The following is a 25469-nucleotide window of genomic DNA, read 5'->3' on the forward strand; positions in this document are numbered from 1 at the left end:
ATTTGGGGGGCTGACACTCATCAATTCTGATTCAGTTCAGAAAACCTTATTGCAGAGGTAAAGCCATCTGACACACTGCCTTCCCCTGCACAGATATGATTAATCTTCATGTTTCCCCAGTGCCTGAGCCTCCTGCCACTCTTCCTGCTCAGAAGTTAAGGACTCTGTGAAAAAAGCACAGGAGTTGTACTATGCTACGTATTTAATGCGTACACAGGAGAAATCAGCACTGTGGTAGTGCAGAAGGGAACACGCTGCAGAGGAGGCAGCCAGCACCACTATCACTGACCTACTTTAGACTGGGGAAGGGATTTCAGTAAGACTTTCCCCCCTTCCACCAGAAGCAGCAATTTTTGAAAGTCCTAAATTTAGCAAGGTTCTGAGGACAGCATTCATAATTTCTTGTCAGCGCTGTTACTTTCTCTATGCAAGCTTGTATCACTTTCCCCCAAAATTTATTCTCTCTCTGACTGGCAGGAAAAAAAAAATATGCTCCTTTCAATAAAGAGGAAACAAGAAGCTTCTCTTTCACAATCTTTCCTCATGAGGACAGGAGTACTCTGGACACTGCCAGGGCATATACATTAATTTTTTAATATCAGATGAGACAGCTTCTGAAAGCACTGCAAGTTGTCCTGTCTGACATTATCCAGTTTACCACAGATAACAACCCTGAACGAGAAGCTTTCCCCTGCCAGAATGCCTAGCACATAAAATTATTAAAGGCTTAAAAATGGTTTCAGGGCTGCTCAAATGATGTGCTGCAGCAAAACCTGATTCCCATTAAAAAACCAGGAGTCACCAGGAAGAGACTCTGGTTCATCACTCTGAAAAAGAAACTGCCTTCCTTCATTCATTCCTCACCGGAACAAATTCCAGGGGGAAGAAACTGAAATATTAGCATTTAAACTAGGTTCCAACTCACAGGACCCTTTGGATTGTTCAGGATATGAGGATGCTCCTAAGATGCTGTACAGCAGGACAGATGTTCTGAAGGACTGAGAAACCTCTGCACCCTGCACAGACACTAGCCAGTCCCCAGCCACAATCAACAGAATTTTCTGGTTTTATGATGTTTAGGTGCAGGATAGGCAGAGATTCCTGCCAATAAAGTAATTTGGAGTCAAAATGAAGTTTCCAGAACTTATAGAAAATAGGTCTGGAGTAGTCTGCTGCTACTAGCCCATGTTTTTTTCAAGTGATCACAAGCATGTTCTCAATTAAGCTCAGTGGTCATACCTAGGAGTATCTCAAAGGGAAATCATGATGTCAAGTTCTTGAAATCACAACTTTAGACACACCAGATAAGCTCCATGGATGTTGACTGTACAACACTACATCCCAGTATTTGTTAACTACCACAATGTTCATTTGCTGCATTGAATGAACAAGTCTTATTACTGCAGTTTCACTTGCTCACAAAGATTCCAGCTGAAAACTCACGTTAAAATGGCTTTAATAATACACGAAAGAGATTAATCTATAATTGTTGATTTTTGAAATAGCACTTCATCATGTCACTCAATCTGAGTGCTTTTGATCATTAAAACTTGCATGACTTTTCCATCTTGGTAACGAGGTTCTGCCTCAGCTGAGAGCTGATCTCATCAGAGTCAATTATACTCTATAGAAGAGATCTGACCAGAGTTCTTAAGGGTTTTAAAACAGCAATTTTATTTTTTTTATTTCAGTGAACAATTTAAAGTTCAAGCAACCTTGTTAGAACCTTTACTATCCAAAAATTCTCAAGTAAATGAGATGCCTGGCAGGAAACTACCAGCAAAAAAGTGAACAAAAATGCATCAATGTCTTTTTTTTTTTTTTTTTTAATTCTTAGCACACAAGTCAACAGTCACTTTTAAAATATGCCCTTTTCCATGTCAAAGTGCTTCTTTCAAAATGCTGTGGGATTAATCTCCTGACCTTATCTATCATGAGATATGTAATCTATTTGACTTTGATTAAATGGGGGTATCTCAAAATTATCAAACAACCTCTTCAAGAGTGTGAGATTTCTAGCAATTGAATATGTTAACAAGCTGTGTAAGCTGACAGATCCATCTCCCATCAGATCTGCACATTACTTCTACCATTAACAGAGCCACATGAAAGCTTTTAATCTTATTTTAAAGAAAGCTGTGCAAGATACATTTCCTTGCAGAAATTCTCAATTTCCATCTTTTCCCTCTAGTGGAACTGACATTCCAATCACATTTAGAAAGGAATGCAAGCCTTTACTGTATTTTGCATTCCTTTCTTTTCCTGCATCCTAAAGGTGTCTCCTCACTCTGCACTGTTACCAGCTCCCAGCCTGATGAAGGCTGGTTAAAGTATCCTGCAGCTCTCCAAACAGGATGGCACTGCACCTTCTGAGAGGTTCATTAGTATCTTGCATTATTTCACAAGATACAGAAGATCTTGTGCAATAATGCACCAAATGAAAATCAGTGTTTAGACATGAGACTAGAAACTGCATCCACTATAAAGGGTGTCTGTAAATAGATTAGATTCATCTACATCTTAGGATTAGTTTGCATATCATCAATCAGAGTTTCACTGTGAATTTGAGTGCAGCAATATGTATAATTATTATACCATTACTGACTACCAGCACATCTCTAAGGATCTCAGACATGGCCTCTCTCAGTTAACAGCAAGGAAACTGAAGCACAAATAAGTGGACTAGACCAAGGTCACCAACAGAGTGTAATTCAGTTATCCCAAATCCATTGATCTCTCCACCAAGTCGGATTGTCTCTTTATGCTCTCCAAAATTCTCTACGTGATGTGGGAAGAGTTGAAAATTTTTCTTCTGAGGAATACTGAGGTAGTTCTGGGTATTCAGAGCTCATTAAGGTGAGGCTGACAGGGTGGCACAGCAGCAGTTGCCATGACAATGGCTGGATCTTTGCAGAGACATTGCACACACTTCAAATCAAAACCCCTGCAAGTCTCAAAACGCCATCCAATGCTCTAAGAATTCTGACAAAATCCCAAATCACCTCCTAATCTCCAATTTAAAAAAGTACCATGCATGCAAGATGGGAATGCAGATTGTGAAAGATTCCACCTCTGCCAGAACTGAAGTACAAAAGCACAATGCAGAAGAATTTCCCATATTTTGAAAAACTCCATGTACCACTCACTACAGACAGGGAAGAATACAGTGCTCAGGGGAAGACACACTATCAGTAAAGGCAAAAATCTCCAATCCCTGCTGTTACCCAATTCCAAACAACACTGAAGAATGACAGATGCCAGGGAAGAGAAAGGGTTAGTGCCGAGCACCCTCACCGAGAGCATTTCAGAACTCCTTACAGTCAGGTGTGGTGCAGGTGGAGCTGTAGAGAAGGAGGGCCTGTACTCACGCCTCTCTGGAGTTACAATCTCTTAACACCAAATCAGACAGGCTTCTACGAGACTCCAGCAATTCAGCAGTCTCAGATAAAAATTCGTATCTAGTATTCAACACTAGGTAACAGCATGCACAGATATATCCGTTATCTCAATTAACTGGCTACAAAAGGAAGATCAGCCTGATATGCTCATGTCTCAAGTCCCTTTTAAGAGCCTCCAGCTCCCAATCTACTCGTTATTTCCAAAAGCACAAACATTAGCATTACCTTTTGCTGCTTCAGACCGCTTAGGCAAATCAAGTGTATCAAAATTCCTGTCCAAATCTCCGTTCTTCTTTCCTGTGTGAAAAAGAAGACAACAGATGGAGAAGATTGTCATTATACTGACAGGTAAGTTACTGTCATGTGCATCTACAAGATGGGAGAAGATACAGACCAGAATATAAATCACAGTTGTGATATAAATCCCTAGTTGTGTGTGTCTGACTCACAGTCCAGCTGCACAGCTGTGGTTTCAGCATGAGCAAACTTGGGGACAAACACCCATGCTGCTTTCAGGTTGATCTTCAAACATCCTTAGCACTAGTGTTCCAGAGAGCCTTAGGAGTGCTTTAAACCTTGGAAAATTGTGCCATTTCCCTTCTTGGCAAAACTGTGCCCCTCCCTCAGAAGCCCAGTGTTTACTTGTTGTTTTCACAGAGGAATCTTGACCTGAAGCTTAGCTCAAGCAAAAACTCAGCAGCAGAGCAAAAAACAACAGCTTTGCTTTGCAGCCTCTATTCTCAATTCAACAACCAGGCAGGAAGACCTAGATTTAATATATTGTACAGACAGCAGCCAACAACTTAACCGTGAATCGCCCTTCAATTGACAAAGTGTCATTTTTGCTATTTATTAGAAGCTAATGGAAATAATTCCATACTTTTGCTAAGAAACAGTGTCAAACTATTACATCAGCTTTAATTTATACAATCTTTACAAACAACAGAACAAAACCAGCACTTTTAGTTAGGTCGAGAATTCAAGGTTATGTAAACACAGGGGGAGGGAAGGGTTCGTTTCCATGCCCCCAAGGAGACACACTGCCTTGGGTGAGCCCACATGGATGCTGTGGGATAAGCAGGAACCTTGCCATCAGAGGAATACTGGCAGCAGGGAGAGGTATTTGGAAGGCAGTGCAAGAATCTGCATGGCTTCTGAGGACAGCAGTGTACAATTTAGCTTTCCAAAATTATTTTGAGGGGATAAAAATCAAGTTACTTAGTCCCTCTCCCTCCAGAGCAGGGAAGGCAGGTGCAATGGGATGAATTTAGGCAATGCAATTTGAGCTGGCAGAAGTGGCTTCTGCACAGGGACTACCAGGCTGTTAATGGAGGCTTTACAGAAAGGGCTGGAAGCTCCACCAGTCAGACTGCTTAAAAGCAAACAGGAAAAATGGTCCTTGAAAATGTAATGGGGAGATTAGTCTGAGTCTTGTCTGTCAACAGGTCACAAGATGGGAAAGGCCAGTCCCTGCCTTACTACTGCAGGGGGTTGAGTACATGCACAGTAAATTCAATGGGTCACTCTACTTTTCCTCTTGAAGAAAGGATAAAAATACTCACTACTGTACAGAGAAGAATTAGAGCTTTTAAATACCATTATGAATATTTAGGAATAACATTATGAGGGAAACCCCTCCCCCCCTTCAAGGTAGTATTCCATCCTCTCCCTTTCTTTGGGAGAGGATAGAATCACACCCTTTCATTTTGAAATGCCAACACCGAATACCGGCCAGCTTCAACTGTTCTGCAAAACAAAGCAAGCACCTAGAAGTTCTGCTGATCTGAATTTTTTTAACTCAAGTATGTAAAAGCCCATCTAAGCAGCCAAAAGGTCATGCAGCCAGGTACCACAACACTCCTTTTCTAAAGGAAGGGACAGGAATCAGTGGCACTTCACAGCCTTCCATCAATTTTTTGCTCTGTGAAAGGAGCAACACATTGCTTGGGGAATCAAATACCAGAAAGAAGTGCTGTACATCACCAACAGACTTTGCACTTCATAATGGCAGCTGAACCCAGTTACTGGCTGGAAACCCTTGTTGACCCTTAGGGCATTGACAGGAAAAAGCAGGGCAGAGGGAATTAAAAAGTGTTCAAGAAAGGAAGCCAGTGTAGGGAAGATTACAGACTTAAAGCAGACCCATAAATGTGACTCCATCTTATCTACAAGTAGGACAAACTGTTTTTTCACATGACCCCAAATTTCATGTCTCTGTCATTAGATAGTTTGAACCTCAGAACATGTTCTCAGAGAGCCAGACCTTACTTGACACAACTACTCATTTCAAAAGTTCTCTCTATAGTTTAAAGGTTAGTTTGGCACTTCTGCCAGCCCTGCAGAACTGAGATGGCACAGTAAGAGCTCCCTTCTTCCCAGTGGCAGTGTTTAGTAAACACTGTGTCTGTGCACAACTTATTAAGGAGGAATTGTCCAGGAGTGCAGTGTTGGCTGCTACTTTTGAGCTGGGAATGCCAAAGCAGCTGCCTATTTACTGACCCATCTTTCATAAAGACAGCACCCTCCACCTTTGCTCTGGGCTCCTCAGCTGCTGTCTCTCTGTTCCTGGGCCAGACAGCAAAAAACATTGGCTGGTTTGGAGGAGCCTCTGCTGGTTTGCATCTTGGCCCTCTAAGGAACTCCCAACCTTGCAGGCCAAAGCCCATCTGTTCAAAGCAAAAGCTGCCAGCTGCTTGTCAATGGCAGCAGTATAGAACACAGAACTCTGACCAAGGGGATTTCAACTCTACAAATTACTTACTTAATCAAATGGATTGTGTATGGAAATACCCCAAGCACCTGTATTTCCAGGGCTTTCCTACAGAGACAAGGTGAGCAAGCTGCAAGAACACTCCAAACCAAATCCACCCAGAAAGCAAAGGTTTCAATCTGAGCCCCAGCAGCCTTTTTTCCCCATTTGATTTTCACAAATACTGGGGAGTTTCTAAAAAGGTGACCAAATGTAGCAGTTCAGGAGTCCACTGATTAAAACCTTCTCAGCCATTCCCATGCATCCCTGATAACACAAGAAAATCAGCATCACTGCCAGATTCTGTAGCTCTGAACACCCTGCTCTGTCCCTCGAGTCTGTGCATTTGCTCTCAACAGGGATGTGAACACACACACAACCCATGTGGCTGGGATTTGTTTGGAGCACACCTCTGCCTGGATCTTCACAATCGGGTTGTGCACCACAGGGATGCTGAAACCACAGCACAAACTGTGCTTGCAGTAGGAGTGAAGTTTAAGATCTGTTTTTGTACATTTCAATGTCCACCCATGTCCAGGTTCTCCAGGTTTCCCAGCCTAAGGTGTGTCAGAGAAAAGCCAATGCTAGATGAGAAGCACAGCTCCAAACTCTGCCAAGAGACAGTTTTGAACATGCCTGCTGGTAGGCCTGTTTTATGAGACCTGGCTGTACAACTGGGCACAGCACTCTGGCTTGGGAAAATTGCCTGATATGAGACTTGCTTGTGCAAGATGCAATTTACAGTCTCTGAAACAGAGGGATTAAAATTCTTCCCCTCTCCCCCCTTGCTACTTTTCATTATGTAATAGACAACCAAAATATGACCTTCAGCATTTTCCATCTGTCAAAAATTCAGAAGAGACTCTGAAGTGTGATCCAGCAATATTAACCACTAATGTTGTTGTTGTTGATCTTCCTCAAATGTTGTCTTGCTTTACTGTACAATCAAACCATGGTGCAAGACAGACCATTGCTGCTGAAGGATTAATTCCCAAATGCTTTCTTTCTGGTTGGAATAAAAGGTTAAGGGAAAGTGCTTCTTCATAACAATCCCACCTTATCCTCCCCACTGCTCAGCAACACAGCCACTGAGCTGGCCACAAAGGAGTGACAGAATCCAAGGGCTGAGCTCTGTTCTGCCAACAAGTCCATCCTCCACAGCCTCACCACTCACACTCCTAAACTCAGTGTTCTGCAGAACACTACCCAGCACCATTTGTTGGGTGGAGCAATTAGAATTTGATTGGTTGGTTTTTTCTCCTTCCCAACATTTCTCCTTTGGTCCAACCCTCCAGAACCCATGATGTGAAGCAAGTGTCACAACCTGAAAATGCCCCTGTCTTCACCCCCAAATCAGTCTCCGTAATGGAGTCTCCCAGGCACCCACAGCCTATCAACTTCCCAGCCAAGGGAAGCTTTAGCCTCAGACGTGTGTCTTCCAGATGCAATTTTACTTACTGTGCTGGGATGAGAAACTCAGCCTATTCCCAGAGACAGGTACTGGGGTAGCTTCCTTCAGCTCCTGTGTGTGCCAGTAGCAGAGCTGCATGCAGCAGCCCAGGCACGTGCCCAAGCAGAAGTACCAAGTACCCCTGAGAACACACACCCAAGCTGCTGCAGCTCACAGCCCCTTCCAGCCCCCAGAGCAGCCAGCAGAGCCTTCCATCTGACAGGGCTGGTGACACAGCCCACACCTGGGTGTTCCTGCTCTCCTGGGATTCGCAGACCAGCTGCACAGCAATTCCCCTACTGCACTTACACCAAGAATGAATAAATCCTTGTGGTTTTCCATTTGTGGTATGGAAAGACCAAACTGCAAAAGCTCCCTCAGACGATTTTTCCATGTGTGCTGAAATGAACAGGAGGATGCTGGGGGAGCAGAGGTGAAGGTGGATGAACAAGACCTTGATCTCAGCTCTTAGCCTTGCATGTGAAAGCCGAACAAAGCATGTTATGGTGATGATGAAATAAAGTATTGCAGACTCACCTTGATTGAACCACTCCTCTAATTACCAGAAAAGCAGCAAAAGGAAAACAAAAATTTACAGGATGAAGAAAATACAAAGGAACAGTCACAAAGAGGCAGAATTTCACACAACAGGTTCAAAACCTGAGTATTACAAGACTACAGAAGTTTCATCAATTAAAAAACCGAACCAAGGTATTTCATGTTCTCCCTTTTGTTCCTCCTAAAACCCCCAATCTTTCATTGAACAGTTTTTTTTTTTTTTTCTTTTCTTTTTCTTTTTATTAAATGAAAAGGTGCTCACAGAATTGAGGGGACAGAAGGATGACTAGCCCTTTGCAGAGGTGTTTGAAATGCTGTGATCAATGACCATGAAATAAAATAAAATAAACATGGAAACACTGTGAGATTAAGTGAACAAGAAAGGCGAGAACAGATAGATTTTGAAGTTCTAGACTGAGAAAATTAAGGTAGGTTCAGAACAGTCTCCACATAAATTTAACAGCGAGACAAGGGAGCTTCTCTTTATGATTTTAAAAGCACATTTATGAATGGATTTTAACTATTATTTTTTAAACACAACAGTCATCTGAAATCCTCTATTCTTCTGATCTACATCCTACAAGCTGTGAGCTCAGCATTATCACAAGTTGATTTCCCTCTGGGGAACACCACACTTTCAAAAGAGCACTGCGAAAAGGTGGAAAAAAGACATTAAAATGTATTGTCATTTCCTGCCAAACACACAGAGCCAAACCCAGGCTGTCACTGAGTGCCTGCACTGCTTGCTGCAATCCACAAGCTCACCCCCAGCATCAGATGATTTTGAGACCAATTTGCCCAGAAAGACGTGACGTGGTGCTTCAGCTGATGCACGAAGTACCCGGGTGCACAGCCCCAGGAGAGGAATCTCCAGGTGGGCCCAGGCAGACTCCTGGCGTGGGACACACACCTGAGAGTGCTCCTGTCACCACCATCGAGGGGGTGGGGGACAGGTCTCCCTCAGCACAACACCCTCCTCCCACGGGCCACTCAAGAGCTTTTATGGCTCAAAGTGTTTCCATTGACTGTGTTGCTCTCAAGCAAAGCAACAACGTGGACTGCAAGGGGCAGGGAGCAGGCTCGAGTCAGCAGACATGCAAGGTTTCCAAAGGGTATCACAGGTTCAGTCACTCCCTATGGGAACAGGCTGGCCAGGCAGGTAGAATTACTGCTTTAGTTTTCCCCCCAGTCTCTAGAAGATTCCCATCCGTTTTTTATTTTAAACGGTTTAAATGCTGTTGATGGCAGACTAGTCTGCAAAAGCAAGTTCACACTGTGATGACTCCCCTAACACATATGGATACATATAATATTTTAATAATTTGCACAGGTCAGGTCAAAGACTAATGTGCAGCACACAGTCCATCATGTTCAAACAACTCCATATCGGCTCTTTACGGGCAAAACCCTTCCTAGCACCTGGCTATAAATAATAGGCCAGGATGTCTGTACACATGCATGAGGAGAATGAAGCCTAGACAGAAAATGGAATTAATTATCTCTGAATTCATCTAGACTAGTCAGTTCTCTAAGACAGGAAAACAGAATTCAGTCTAGAATAGTAATTTCTCTAAAACAATAAAGAAAATGGATATAATTTGAGTGTCTCCTTGTAAAGGAAACATGGAAGGGGGGTTACTGAGACTATTAATCCTCTCATAATGAAACTCATTTGCAACATTCATGCCCCAGAGGAGAGAACAGGTCTAAAAGTGACTGACAATTAAAAGCTACAAAATCGTGTTTGCAATGTAAATTACTAAAATAGTGACTGAATTGGGAGGTTGTATGTTTTGGTTGCATGGGAGGGGAGGCTTTTAGTTTGTTTTCATGTATGAGAGTCTGGAGGCATGGAAGATGTACAGGCAGGAGTGCCATGCACAGGGATGGATGGATGGATCCATGCTGGCTTGGCTTCCTGAGAAGGGCACACATGCTACACAGCCAGGCAAGAGGACTGAGCAGAGATGTGACAGATGCAAGAACACAGCAAAGCAGAGGAGAGGCAGAGCACATCCACCTTTTTCCAACAGCAAAATGTCACCTGTCAGCATGCAGCATTCCTATTTACAGCTAAATAAAATTACAGCAATGTGGAAAAGAGAATCCCAAACATCCAATAGTTATGCAACACAGGAGATAAACACATGCCAGGACACTGCAAACACTCCACAAACTGCATCACCCTAAATAAGCACGATGAATGTGCTTGCAAGAGCAACATTACCCCCAAATCCATTTCTAGTTCTGAGCTTTTTGCAACACGTACCTTTAGCTTTTTTTCCACCAAAACAACCAGCATCATCTTTCTTCTTCTTCTGGGAGCCTCCTGTGCCTGTAGTCTGACCAGCATCTAGTTCTTGGTACTTATCAGCTCCAGGGACCTCTTTGTGGACGTGATAGGAAAGGTTCCGCATGATGCACACACAATTCTCCACAGACTGTTAAAAAGAAATTTATGTCATATGAAGTATTACACCCTCTTACCTGCAAAACACTCTATTGTACAAAGAGAGAAATTAAAAAAAGAAGTCTACCTGTCCCAGGAAAACCATGTAGCTCTTAAGGAAGATTTAGTCAAGACCCTTAAATTAAAGTTCATTCTTCTTCTAAACCCCATTTTATTTTTCCCAAAGTGAAGTGCTTTATAAATAGTATCTATTCAAAATGAAAACTCTCTAATCAAAAATACCACTTGATCTTACATAAAGAATACAATTCACCAAAAGATCAAACACACAGCAGAAAATGATCATATAAGGATCTTCTTTTAATCCAAGTCTGTCTCTCATTCTTCCAACATTTACAGTCTCCAAGGGGCCCATTTATTAAATTTTCTCTGGGTCAAAATCTAGGCCTTGTGAGGATTTCAATGCACACGGTGTCCTGTAGTTATAGCTAATCTACAGCACATTGGGCTCTGACAAGAGCAGTGCTCCGTAGGTTGCAATGGAAACCGCCAGGTGGTTACAAAATCCACTTCCAAAATTACCTGATTAAGTAACAGGGCTTTGTAACCCCCTTGTTCATGCCATCACATGGTGAGACTCAATAAAATAACGATGCTTTACAAGCCTTCTGGTGTTTTAAAGCAATACTATGCTCTTTTTTTAAACAGGTTAAAGTTATGATGATCCTCATGCATATAAATACACTTTTAAGTGCCATGAGATGAGATGATGATAAAAACACATAAATAAAATCTGCACCAAAAAAAAACCAAGCCAGAGTGAAAGTGCTGCAGGTCTGAAGACATTTCTTAATGGCTAAGCACTTCATTCTTCAGATATGGTACTGAATAAAGTTTTTAAATGGGAACTGACTCCTTTGCTGCTTTGTGCAAATGGGACTCAATTCTGATTTGAAGACTGCACTTATAAATGCCAATTAAGTAATGCAGAACAATAGCAATAATGTCACTGACAATAAAGGACCAGGCTCCTCACCCCTCTCAGCGACCAGCCTTTGTTCCCCTCATCAGCCATAGAGGCAAACACAGCAGCATCCTGCTGATACCCCATCAGCACTACCACGGAGACCAGAGATGAGAGCAGGACAATTACTCTACTTTCCAAGGCAAGCATAATCCTCTTCTGATACCAGCAAACAGAAGTTGGATCCCAGTGCAACACTTCAGCATAAATTGATGCAAACATCTACTATATTCTAATATTGAAATTCACCTTATTGTCCGTGTCCTTCTTGCCAACTGCAGACTGCAGAGCATGAAGGAGGGCATCCACCAGGCCATCACACTCTCTTAGTCTTCTGCGTGCTTCTGCTCCATCTGAACTTACATTCCTGGCAGGAGAGAGTTGAAAGAAAATTTAGCCCTGTAACCTTCACTATAAAGTTAAAGATGCATTGATTTATACTACAATTATTAAGAACTCATCACCTTGGATGAAAAACTAGGAGGCCAAGTAGACTGAAAAACCTACTAAATCTCAGTAAAGTATGGGCAATGCACATCTGCAACTCTCTGAGCCTGAACAAAAAGGGGAAAATAATACTAGAGGTGCCTACAAACATTCTCTGCTTTGCTGGCAAGCCCAGGGACTCACCTTAAACCCGGCTGGAGTCTGCAGAGTAAACAGTATGCAAATCAAAAATTTTATTTCAAAACCAGCAGTTCCAAACTGAAAGATACTTTGACGACCTTAGGAAAAACATGCTAAGTCATAAGATTGCTCAGCAGTATCATGGCCACAGAAACTGAAACAGCTATGTGCAGCAGATTCATTACAAAGTCTGGATCAGTCACTTTTAGTAAGGAAAGGATGACAGTTTACATGGCTTTGAATTTTTCAAAACTCTGCACCAGAGAATGGCACAGGTAGAAGAAGCAAGAGAGTGGAAGGTTACTTGGAGCTGCTAAAAGTTACACTTGTCAATGACTGCAGAAACTATCCGAGGGGACCTCTGAACTTGGCCTCACTCATCCATGAGCACAAACTGATACCCCAGCCTTGCATAAGCATCAATCTGCCATTACCCAAAAAAGAAATAAAATCCAAATCGATTTTCCAAGTGCTACTTTCCCCCCATCCCCTCCTTTTCTTTAGGGGAAAATGAAGTGACAAAATTATTCTTAATAGTGCTCACTGACCAAACGTGTATGGAAACTCCTCCCAAGTTGAAATGCAGTAATTTTGACAATAACACAGACAACTGTTCAACCTTCAGGTCTTTGAATCCCACAAAGCCATGTAAGGTTACCTCTCAAAAGCTCAGGACACCATCATTACCTTCTGTTATCAGGATCCTGCAGTCAGTTTTTGCTTTTAACTAGAGGGACTGCCAATCTCCAAGTAATTAACAAATCAATCATGGTCCCCTCCCATGTCCTGGTCATCTGGGCAGGCTGCTGTGTTAACTGGATAGCTATGAAAATCCACGTTTTCTCAGAGACCTCTCAAAATCTGGAGGTACATAATTGTGAGCTGGTTGCTGTAACAGCACATTAACTTTCAATTAAGAACACAAATGAAATGCACAGATAAACAAATTCTTTTCTCAAATCCTAACACAGCTTCACCTCTAGCAATGAAGAGGCAGGTAAACTGGATATTAAAATGATTCCACAGGACAGATGGAAGAGAATTCTATAGGCTGTTTTCCCATCTCCAATTGTACTAATCCTTTTGTATCAAAAATGTAAATGTGATTTTAATGCTATGTCTGAAATTAGAATTCAAATTCTCTGAGATACCTTTCAGGAGTTATAACAATAAAAGCAACTCTACTTTCAAGCACATCTATTAATGTGGAACACTACTTGTTAAGCTTCAGGCTGACAGAAACGCACTATAAATGGTCTTATCTGGAGCTGTGTATCACATTTTTTATTCCCTCATTAAGTCTCAGGGTGTTAGAATTCACAAGCAACACTTGCAGACTGAAGGCAGAACAGTTCAACCTTCTCACCTTCCTTGCCCTATGGCCCATTCAGAGGAAATATTTTTCTGGTTCATTTGTGTTTATCACGCTTGTACCACATGTTTTACAGTTCGGTTACAAACAGCATCACAGTATTGTGTATCCTGCTTTCTTAGTTCTTGACCTGTACTGGGGCTAATATCAAGGTAGACATTGATAAGGTTATAATTGAAAAAAAAAAAAAAATTGTATCAGTAAGAGAGTGGCCTGCTGATACCACTGCCTCTTCAACTACAATAAAATTTACTGGAAATTAATGCCTCGAGAAAAAAATTCCCACATATATCACACATAAATAAGCATGAAAACTCTAAAGGATCAAGTTAATAGCTAATTAATGCTATGACTAAGTTATCCAGACATCAAACTTTGCAGCTTTAATGTTTTAACTAGCACATCACAAAATGTATCCTTATGAGCATCTCATGCAGAAACATCTGCTCTATAAATACACAACTCCTGGGATTTTGTTAGTCCTCCCTCCTTGGGTAATGAGCTTCCTGCAGCCCTTGGGATTTATCTACCATGGAAGAACAAACCCCATTTCCTTGTCTGTAACTGTACCCCAGACCTACAGGAGAGCTCAGCTCCCACTCTTGTCCCAGCAGTCTCAAACAGACAAAGCCCAGGGAGATCAGCATCTGCATCATGAGACTGCTCCTCCTGCTGCTCCAACACTGCAAAAGGCAATGAAGATCTCCCAAACCCCATGGAATTATTTGCATTTCGGATCCATGCCAGACTTCTCTAAGCTCTCAACTAAGGTTATGAAAACAATGACAGTATGCTCTGACTAAGTTCTTATCTGACCATCCTATGAGAAGTGCTGCCAGGTTTGGTTTCCATGATCCAAAGACACCTTCACAATTCCATGCAACCCAGGAAAATGCCAGGCTGCATTTCTGCCGTGGCCTTAAGACTCTACCATCCACCTCCTTGAAAAGCATCACCTTGTTGTCATTGCTCAAATTCATCTTGGGTCTTCAGGAGGGGTTGGAGCATGAAAACAAAAGGGATGACACGAACAGAAGAGCTACTGCTGAACTGATCATGGAAAAGGACAGAAACTGCCATGGAATAATCAACCTGATAACTGACAGAAGCCTGGAAAAATCTCTTCCCATTTCACATCTGCACTGGGATTGCTCTGCATCTTGTATCTGTTAAATGTGATGGAATGAAAGATGTAACCAAACCATTGTCCAAAGGAAGCTTTCAAAGCAAGGATTCTGAACACCCTTCTTCCAAGAGTGATGGAAATCAATAAACATGAGTGATTCCAGCGTTTAACAGAGGATTTGCAGTCCCTTTACACAGGGCAACACTCCACAGAAGGAATGCAGAGCCTCACCCAGGCCAGAAACTCGGGGAGAGGTAACATATGGCATCCAGACTAGGAGAAAGTAGAGAGAGCTTTGCTTTTCATTTAACTTTCCTACACATTAGACAAGTACTGCTATACACCAGAAGTAATTATTCAGGGGATGGAGGGCTTCACACAAGACACCAAGGAGAAAGGCAGCTGAGACCCCAGCTGAGGTGCTGCAAAGTCTGTTACTTAGGAGACAGAATCTGCCATGCAGGACCTGGAATGGCCAGAAGATCTTGCAGTTAAACAAATGACCTCACTGACTTGCTTCCTGGGGCAAATTAATATCAAGAACCTCTGTGGAAATAAGTCGAAGCTACTTATTGAAGTTTGAACAACTCCACAGGGCTTTTGAAGCACTGATGACGGGCAAATATTCTGTTATAAATGAAAATAAAGTTGATTGCCCACTGAGAAGGGTGGGAATGGTGAGGGGGAACTACTCAAACTATTTTTACACAAACCAGTGAAAAATGAGACCTGCCATTCATCCCCAGTGCTCTGCTCACTTGCCCTGTCTCTTCACCCCCAGGAAGGTCTCTGCTGCTTTCCCTGACTTTCTTGCTTTTCAATACTTTTCCAAGAGGCCATTAAATGACAAATGTATTTTAAAAACAGAAGTGTCTTTCTTATGCCACAATGCAAAGGGTAATAGGAACCCTCAGTGCGCTTCATGTAAGAGTCTGAAGAACAATTCTAGAAACAAAACACAGAATTATTGCCCATGTGACTTCAGGTACATAGGAAAGAAACCAACTGGATGACTGATTTTACATAAAGCAGTAAAGTACAAATCTCATTTCAGAGATTTTGAATCTCCAGCCTTTAGCTAGAAAAAGCAACCTGGATTCTTCCTTAAATTCTTAGGGGAGTACAGACTGTGGTCAGAACTAGTGAAAGAGAGTTCCTAAGGATGTTGCAATATATGCTTTCCCTGGGGAAAAAAAACCAAAACAACAAAACAAAGAAGCACTAAGTAAATGTCAAATAAAAGTAAATACCTACCAGCATAGAAACTCATCAGGCTAGGAATGCAGTCTGTTGCTATTAAAGACTTCAGAGAATGGGGGCGAGTGTGCTGAGAGATCTGTTCACGCCTTAGATAAAGTTATCATTATCACCGAAGAGTTGCCTTAATAATATGCAATTCTGAATCCTACATTTACATCTGCAGAACAGAGCTGGCATTCATCACCCCTAGGAGAGGTGAGCTGCTACTACTCTGTGCCACACACCAGAATTATCTTCAAGAAAAAAGACTTAAAAGTAATTAAATACAGGGTATTTAACTTGCACTCTTTCAATGCAATCATGTGGCAGTGCCCCTCTGTGCTATCCCTAATAATCCAACAGACAATGGAGATGTGGAGAGCTTTTGGATTGTTTTCTTTTTAATGGTGACGAGAAACTTGAAAAAAAGGCAGACACCTTCAAGCTCTGAAAATTAAAACTAGTATTTCCAGGACTGTTGTGTCTGTCACTTGGCTGGAGAGCACCATCAGATGCTATCCCACAGTGCTGCAGATGAAGCCAAGGCTGGAGTGTTACTGAACACTTACCCTCCTGCTTTAGTTCAGCACGTGTCAAAAGCACTTTGTTTAGAGATCTAGCTGGGAACAAAGACAACAGCTTGGAGACTTTGCTTTTTCTATAAATAGGAAGTTGAACTGGAAATATTTAAGACATCCTCTTAGTAACACTTCCACCTTTCCCTGGAAAATTCACAGCTGAGAGTTGAAGCCAAGACAGCAATGAGCTCTTTCCAGCCCCTTGCTAGACTCTGACCAGCACCACCACTGATGCTTTGCTGTCCAGACACTTGAGTTTTGCATACTGATAAAAGACTGCTTCTCACAAGTCTAGCTTAAAATATATTTGTTGTTCTGTTCACCTATTCTGGCACACAGAACCCTTGCTATACAAGCACCCTTCCACACCCACACACTGCTTCACAATAAAGAAATTTTTATTTGGATGCCAGCCAAAGGAGATGGATCAATAATAGCTGTAGCAAATGAACTCTATTTCTGAGTGTATATCTAGGCCCACTATGTCTCAAAGGAGGAATATACAATATTTAAAAATCATTCCATCATTTCATGCAGAAATTGAATGGATTCCATACTTCAGCTCACATCAAGTACCAGAAAGTTTAATTGGTATTAAAGTTCATTGTTCTGAAAACAAGAGAGAAAAAGAAAGAAGCTGCCTGTGACATGAAGATAGCGTGATCCAGGCAGCCCTAGTCAGAGGACTCTGTACAGCACAATGCAGTTTGGCAGCAGAGAGCTCAATCAGAAATCCAGCAGAGAATATGGTAAAGAAAGCAGAAATAAGCCAAAGTCCAAAGGAAATGCACAGAAAGCCAGAGGAGCTCTACAGATGTTGATTTAGGCAGGGAACAGCTGGGTAGTAGTTGTTCAGACCTGGGATCCCACTGGACACTGCTGCTCCACTCCAACATTCACTGCCAGTTACACCCAAGAGAGAAGCAGCAGAGCAGCCCCAGTTTCTTTGCATGCAAATCCTTCCACCTATTTAAATGAAGTGGCTGGTTTTGTTTAGTTGATCAAATGCTTGAGAGGACATAGCAAAAGCCACCCCTGAAAAAGGGTTTCACAAGCTTAGTCTGTGCTCCAGCAACAGTGGCACAGAGGAAGAGATCTACAGGGCACCCTGTCACACCTCATATCCATGTCTGCACTGCCTGCAGGAGCTCTCTGAAACAGGCTAGAGCTCAAGGGTATGGTTTAACAAAGGATGGACTCTACAGCTGTACCTCGCTATTGGTGGCATTTTATATCCAGAACACCTTGTAATGCCTTTTCAGTAAAATGCTGACTGGTTACCTCCTGCATGACCTACTTGGAGAGCCTTAGCTTGCTCTCCTGTATGCAAAAGGATGCAGAAACACACTGCATGAGAATTCCACCATGCCCAGCAGCTATTTAGTTTCCAAATTATTCCAGTCTCTTCCTGGAGGAAAGGCCAAGGGACTCTGCTTGCTTTATCACACATGCTTGCTGCCATGACAAAGAATCTCAAAAATACAGAAAGGAGGTGGTACTAATCTAACAAAGGATCAGGGCTTACAAGCCTTCCAAAGCAGACTACATCCATCAGAATGACTGCAGGGAGCTTTGCTGCAGTCCTGCTCTTCACCCCACCACAGCAAGAAACATTTTTGTAGATTCCCTCTCCTGCCAGCCAAGGGAAGAGGGACCTAGGTTCATTCCTAAGTAATGACAAAAGGCAGTAAGCAAGTGCACAACTTTAAATTTATACCTCAAGATATGATTGTAAAGCATTAAGATTGCATGTAACTAGGTTATGTCTCCACTGCTAAAATCTATGCATAATTTATTTATATTACAAGCTAAACATCAGGAACTGTCAGGAGGAACCCTAACAGCTCCTTACTAGCACGAATTAAACGCTCTGCTCATCATATAAGCCCCAGGACAGCCATATGCTGTGATCCTGCACAGTATCAGTAAGCTAATTAAGAAACTGCCTTTGCTCACTCCTCTCTTTTGTGTGGGTTTTTAATTTGAGTTGATTTTTTCCAGTCTGGGTTGGGCAGATAAGCGTCTCCCTTTTTGTGCTACTTGCTGCCTCTAAAGTGAGGATGCACAGGCAAATTTTTGTTCCATTTTTATCTCTTTCTGTAACTCTTCCTCCTCCCAAAGTCCACTTCAAAAGCACCTGCTGCATACCAAAAGACTGACAGTACCTTAGCTCCAGTACCTGGAGCATCAATCTTCCACAGCACCCATTGTGAACACAACACGAGCAGAGGACAGAGATGGCAGCATCTGCCCTCAGCTCCCCTGGGTGGTACAGTGAGGCATTAACCTTTGGGAGGAGTCCTCTGCAGGTGATCCTGCTTAAATAACTGCCCTGCACAGCATAGGAAAGCACTACTTGAACTAGGATACAAGAATACACTAAGAGTGAATGCCAAACAAATGACTTTGTCGAAGACCCTTTTTTGGATTTTGGAGAAGTGTAGCTGCCGAGGAGGGCTCTGTACTAATGCAAAATTGCTGGTGATAAAAAAGACGGAAATGTGAGTTTTCAGGTGCCAGCCTTTAGTTTCTACCTTCTCTGTTGTGCCATTCTTCAGTGAGCAAAGCTCCCTTGACACCGAGGGCAGCTCATGTGGCAGCACCACAGCAGCATCACCTGAGCCTCACCTCCTGCACCCTGCTCTGCAGCAGCTGCACTTCCAGGTCACAGACTGGCACTCCAGTGCCTTCTCACCTCAGCCAGCTGGAGATGAAGGCTGCCTCCAGTGTATGAGTGCACACAGGACAAATATTAGGTGACTGCCACCACATACTATTATCATGCCTGCAGAATCTAAAGATGAATAGAGCTTGAAAGTAATGCATTTTGAAAGCTCTAATTCCCAGGCACTCTTCTTCAGAGAAAAGCCACACATTAATCATTTATAAGAAAGGAGGGTGTAAGAACCTGGTTTTGATGACCTTACTTCTTTTTGTTCCTCAAATTCAGCACATAGAGATGGGAAGATAAAGCATCACTGATACACTTAATAAGTGTTTTTGGGGGCAAAGAGAGAGACCTTTTCTGCCCAAACAAGACCACACGTTGCTTGACAAACCTTTACCTCACTTGCCTCACAGACACACCCACACTCCAGCTACAAACCATGCGTGCAGGACATGTCTGGGTACACACACATGTTGCTAATATATAAACACATGAGGCAGTGTTACCTATGAAACACTGCAAGTGACACCTGCAGGACAAGATGCACGGGCATGTACCATAATGCTCTGTCCTCCTCAGAAAAAGGCTCAAAACATTTGCATACAAAAATAATTTGACACATCCCAAGTATTACCGATTTACCATCAAGCTCTTGCAGTCACCTTTTCTCTGAAGTACCTAAGAGGGGCCTGAAGATACTTTTACATCATTTCTCAACCTGGTGGAGTGTATTTCTGGCTCTGAATTCCCTGAGTCCTTATACCATGTCTTTGAACATCGTATCTCACATTCACCAAACCTCTCAGGTGTTGATTCCATGGGACCAAACCCTTAATTTACACCTATAGGAGTTGTTTATTCCCAGCTGATGTATGTAGGATGAACCATTTCAAAATCCTTGAACCGCTGGTATTTACAGCAACTTCAGAGGAAGGTACATACTGAGGTGCCAGTCCCACATTAAAGATGGAAGAGTGAAGATCAGTGAAATCTAGATCCCCTAAGGCACTTAGCAGCCTGAACCTCATCAAAGCCAGAAGGAGACAGGGCTATTAAAAATTAGACCACAAAAAGGTTTATACCATTAATCTTGCCTGTAATTATGTCAGTGCACCAGCACACCAGCAAATAAATCCACACTTCTCAAGTCTCCTGGTACAGCTCCAGCCACCAGGCTGTCCCTTCCCTTCTCAGGGGCTGATGTTGGACAAGCTGTTATGTGCAATCTCCAGCTGAAGAATGTGTGTTTCTAGGGGAAGTCAGGTGGGTGCAGTTTGTTTGTGTTCATACACCTCGGCCAGGGCTCTGAACCCTGAGGATATTTGTGAATGCGAATTTCTGTGTACTTGGAGAACTGACAAGAAACGCTGCAACTACAGATGGTACCCCTGGAAAAAGGAGCACTTTGCATCTGTTTGCTATGCAAATGAATTCATTTAACATTTGTTGACAGCAGGTCAGTTTAGCACAGAAATCAGGCTAGAAAGTTGGCAATTTAGGAACTAAGTTCTACTCTGTCCTCTTGTAAGTGAAAAAATCCAGGAGAGAATTAAAAGTAATTAGGCAGAAACCAGCAATTAAGACCAGAATGAATTTAATTTTTAAATGATTAAAATCCTTTCTGCTTCCAGAGAACTAGGAATCATGGTGGTTATCTCCACAGACAACTAACAAGACGATGTGACTGCAACACTGCTCTGACCCACAGATGCAGCAATTTCCATGTAAAACAGGGAAGCACCTTAGGAGAAGCCAGGGGACCCAGGAAGGTCTCTGGTACTGCCTGGGTGTTCATGAACCACAGATCCATCTTTCCGACAAAAGCTCAATTCATGCTCTTCTCTTGAAGCACCTCAGTGTCTGGGTTAAAGTTGTAGGAAGGATCATGAAATGGCCTCATGAAGATGAACCAAATAATTCCATTATTTCACCAGGAGAGCAATTTGAAGACAAATGCTTCTGGATTGCAAATCCCAGTATGGATTTAAGTGTTTAAAGGGGAAAAAAAAAAAAAAAAGGCAGTAAGTAGAAGAAACATTCTCCACATACCTAAAAGAATAAAATACAATGTGAAGACATAAAACTTGCATTGTAAATGAAATGAAGGAACATCTGTGCATACTTAATGAGTCTCCTATGGTAAGCAAATGTCTTCCTTACTTCTTCCCCAGTCTTACTGCTTCATAACCAAAAATCCACTTTGCTTTGTCTTCTACTGTTCCTTTACAGATTTCTACCATACATGTTTCTTTTATCAGCTTCAGCAAGAATAGCTTTGTTTTATAAAATGACACCCAGGGCAGCATCCTTCATAAGGCTAGTGACCATTTGCAGCAGTAAAGTGATTATGGATATTGCAGATCTATTCATCACATTGTGTGTACCCTTAGAAACGCAGCAACGTAAGGGGAAGCATCTTTTTCCTGATCTCAGGATAAGAATGAAGACAAAATTATCATCACCTGCACTAGTTTGTGGAAACTTCAGTGGTCAAGATTATAAAAGAACATCCAATAAATTTCATTATCAGATCATACTTTGCAAATTGGATGTACTGCCAATTTCCAAAGGATTTCCCCAAACATTTCTTTGAACCATTTCTGGCAAGTCAAGTGCAGAGTGAGATGGCACACAGAACCCATCAGCTGTGTTCCAGATGATACCAGGATTCAAAATATCCCTACAGTGGGCACTATCACAGGAGAGGGCCTGACCTTTAAATAAACAACACTCAACACAGACCTTCGCCAGTGGCCTTTTCCTCCTTGGATTCCCACTGGCTCTCTGTGTGTGCAGTCAGCTACAGTAGCCTGGAGTGGGCACCTCTGACTGTCCCAGGTAATCCCAGAAAGAAATAACATGGCAAAGCAGCTTTCTTGAATTGCTTTTCTGATGACAAACTGTGAGCAGCTTCTCTGATTTCCAGCTCGTAAATGACCAGGTCCAATGTTTTTCAGTATCAGAAACAGATAAAGAGCAGGTCCACTGCTGGGTGCAAGTTCTGTGGCCACACAAACCAAAACCAGAACCCAGCATCACAGTGGGAATTTTGTTACTTCAGCAAGTGGGTAAATCAGGGCTACAGAAAGCCAGAAAGCCACCTCAGCTCCAGCCAGGGGCAGAGTGCAGGGATCATGGCTCTTATCTTATCAGCCCTGGTGCGGGTACAGATCTTTGCTCAGGTATTGGCCCCAGTTACTGACCGTGCAGCTGAAGCATCCCCCCATCCCACACATGCCTGCCACACCACACTACCCCTGCTGTTGATGCAGCTCTTAATCCACCCTGAGGCACTGGGCCAAGGTGACTGCACAGATCACCCTGATCTACTCAGACCTGCACACACAGCAGCACCTGAACCCCCAAAGTGAGGAGGGAGAGACACAGGTTACACAGGAGAAAATGGGTAAGACTGGGAAGGAAAGTGGGATGGACCAGGAATTGAAGAAGAGGTAAAGCTAAATAATTGTAGTGTGGGTTTTTATAATTACTTGTTTTTAATTATTTTGAAATGAGTGTTTCCATGGCTCCACATTATCAAAGGAGAAACCTAGATTAAGAACAAAGTAAAAATGAATAAGCAGTGTTAAAAAAAAAAAAGGCAAGTAATAATTAACCGGCAGTTCATGCTGTGAATCACTGAGTTTGGAACAAACTCGCCCACATCTGTTGATAAACTTCATTAACCAAAAAATGATACTGAAACGAATGCCATGCTGATGCACAATGCCTCTCTTCTGCTTAGATACCCAAACTGCAAGGACACCTGAAACCTCAGAAGCTCAGAGATTGTTCCAGTTATTTTGGGAGACAATGCAGCTCACACCTGAGGCTCACTTCCAAAGGGGACAAAGGGAGGCTGGCACATAATCAAGAGGCCTAATCTCCCAATTAAATATCAAACTGGTGAACAGTTTGCAGTCTGCAATAAGCTCATTCGTGGAAAATTGAATTTTTAGGACCAGCTACTGTGTCAATGAGAGAAGTGTAGGCAAAGGGTTTCTTAAACACTGATGTCTGTCAGACAGATGGCTGCAACAATTTATTCCCTGTTGGTGTTAACTATCACATCTTGCTGTTGCTTTTAAAGATGAGCTGCACAGGATTTCAGCACACAACACAAAAAAATTGCCAACAGTTTTAATGTTAATTACTTTTGATATGTCCATTTAGACACCTAATCTGGAAGTGCTCCACAAACAATGTGTGTAATATCCCTGACATGGGAATGGGAAGCACCATCGGCTGAAAGGCAGCTCACACCCACCTGCTCCTGCACTCACCTCACTGCATGAAGTGAGGAGACAGCAGGGCAGTTCTCAGTATCTGTGCAAGAGGAACTGTCTCCATGGCTCAGCACAGACAGGGACAGATTACCTTTTCCAGATTACCTTTCCCTGCTCTCACATCCCCATCTACCTTAGGCAGCCCCAGTCAACCATGAGATCGCCTCACCTCACATCTGATGGAAGCTTCAAGTTTTCCACAAGGAAGCACTAAGTCCCTCCTGACTATGACAGCAGAAACCAGAGATGAGAGGACTGAAAGCCATTTCCCCCTCCAATAGCAGAAACAGCCACCATTCACTGGGTGTCACCTCATGCATTTCAGGTTGCATCAGGACCACTTTGAAATACCAGAAGTTTAAATTCTCTAACATCTCAGTACTATGTTTCACGTCCTTCTCCATAGGCTTTAAGAATACAATGGCCAAAAGGGTACAAGTTTTCGAGTTTCCTGTAAAACCAGTGCATTACTTTAAAAATAAAATACAATTAAAAAAAACCAAACAAACAAACAAAACAAACAAACAAACAAAAAAAACCCCAAAAAACAAAACAAAAACCCAAACACAATCGATCAACAAACCAAGAGATACCCTGGAGTACAGAAGTTCAAGTGGATCCACATACTAATAAAATTTTATGATGTGGGTTAGGCTAGTCTACTAATGACTAATTTATTGTCTATACTTACTGGAAAATCTCATATTCATTGAGATAATCCTTTTATTCCCTCACCATGACTAATTTCCTCTTGCAGAACACCCTTAGAAATGAGACACTAGTAAGTAAAAACTTATGATGTCTGGAGTCTGCTTAAAGGACCTCAGCTTCCAGTGGGACTGCAAATAATTTCAGTAATGGGCTTTTCCAGAACACTTTTCATTACTTTCTTCATTTTTGAAGTTACTTGAGGGAATAGTTATTCCAATTTAGAGACCACAAGCCCAGAAACAGAAATGAATCAACTTCTGAAGATGCATTAATCAGTAGAAATCTGACAGGAGTACATTTAAGAACAAGAGGAGGAATAGTGACAAATCTTTTTTAGTTCTATTCAAACTGACTTCTTCACAAAGTTGAAGAATCTAAACTGAGAGAAAGTATTTTTTCTCAAAAGAAAAGCAAAATGAGGCCCACTGAGTTTAGAGAACATTGGTTCTTCAGAGTGCATTAGGACTCCTCCTGATTCCAGCTTTTAGCATGAACTGTCCCGCTCTCAAGGTGCTTTCAGAATCACAAACACAGAAACCAGAAAAGGCTCCTTTGCAAGGTATTTCAGAAGGAACATTTAGAATCCTAAATAGTCAGTAGCTCAAATTCTTCACTAAAAACCCCAAGAAACGATGGGGGAAAAACCCACAGCCGAGCCTTACCGCAAGCAGCCGGAGGTGTTCTTGAAGACCGTGGTCCACTCGGCGTCGCGCGGCTTCGAGTCCTCGTTGGGCTCGCTCTCCCAGCCCGAGTGCGGGATGATCACCTCGTTGGTCAGCGTCTGCAGACCATGGTTGATGATGACCATCTTCAGGGGCTCGTAGGAGGATAAATTCCACAGGGTGCCTGCAGGGGATTATTAAATAACCAGCGTATAACAACTATATTAAATCTGAAGGGTAAATAGAATCACAGGGTTCACAGGGAAGCGCCTGAATGTTAAATCATAAAACTAAACAAGAAGGCAAAGCAATGAGATGAGATGCCAGACCAGAACCAGCTTAGGGAAAATCCCACAGCTTCTTCAACAAAGCACGGAAGCACTTTTATCAAGACATGGATATTGTTGAACTCATCAAGCCCTACACAGAGTACATAAAAGTGATGTACTACTGGAAATTAATAGGATTTTTCTGCTGTATGCAAACTGTGTTACACTTTCAAGTCTAACTATGCCTCAAAAAGTAAAAATTCATCCAGTGAAGCAAAGTATATCGAGCAAGTCCTAGGAGAGATGAATTTCTGGAGGATCACTGATCTTATGCTTATCTTC

The 25469-nt window shown here is 42.3% G+C and overlaps 1 protein-coding gene across 15 annotated transcripts in view; it reads right to left on the reverse strand.

Annotated features, from left to right (window-relative positions):
* ARVCF (ARVCF delta catenin family member) overlaps positions 1-25469 on the reverse strand; it is a 248924-nt gene that overhangs the window by 38967 nt on the left and 184488 nt on the right. For 13 of the 15 annotated variants that reach the window (XM_021544511.3, XM_021544512.3, XM_021544513.3 and 10 more), the window contains 5 exons: positions 24859-25042; positions 11839-11956; positions 10425-10596; positions 8135-8152; positions 3624-3695 (listed from right to left, as the gene is read on the reverse strand). In XM_021544511.3, the coding sequence (XP_021400186.2) occupies positions 3624-3695; positions 8135-8152; positions 10425-10596; positions 11839-11956; positions 24859-25042 (564 nt within the window). The remainder of the gene's footprint in view (positions 1-3623; positions 3696-8134; positions 8153-10424; positions 10597-11838; positions 11957-24858; positions 25043-25469) is intronic. The other 2 variants (XM_021544516.2, XM_077787168.1) reach the window with 1 other exon arrangement.

Source organism: Lonchura striata, chromosome 18 (assembly GCF_046129695.1).
Source record: "Lonchura striata isolate bLonStr1 chromosome 18, bLonStr1.mat, whole genome shotgun sequence".
In the NCBI taxonomy this organism is placed as follows: Eukaryota; Metazoa; Chordata; class Aves; order Passeriformes; family Estrildidae; genus Lonchura; species Lonchura striata.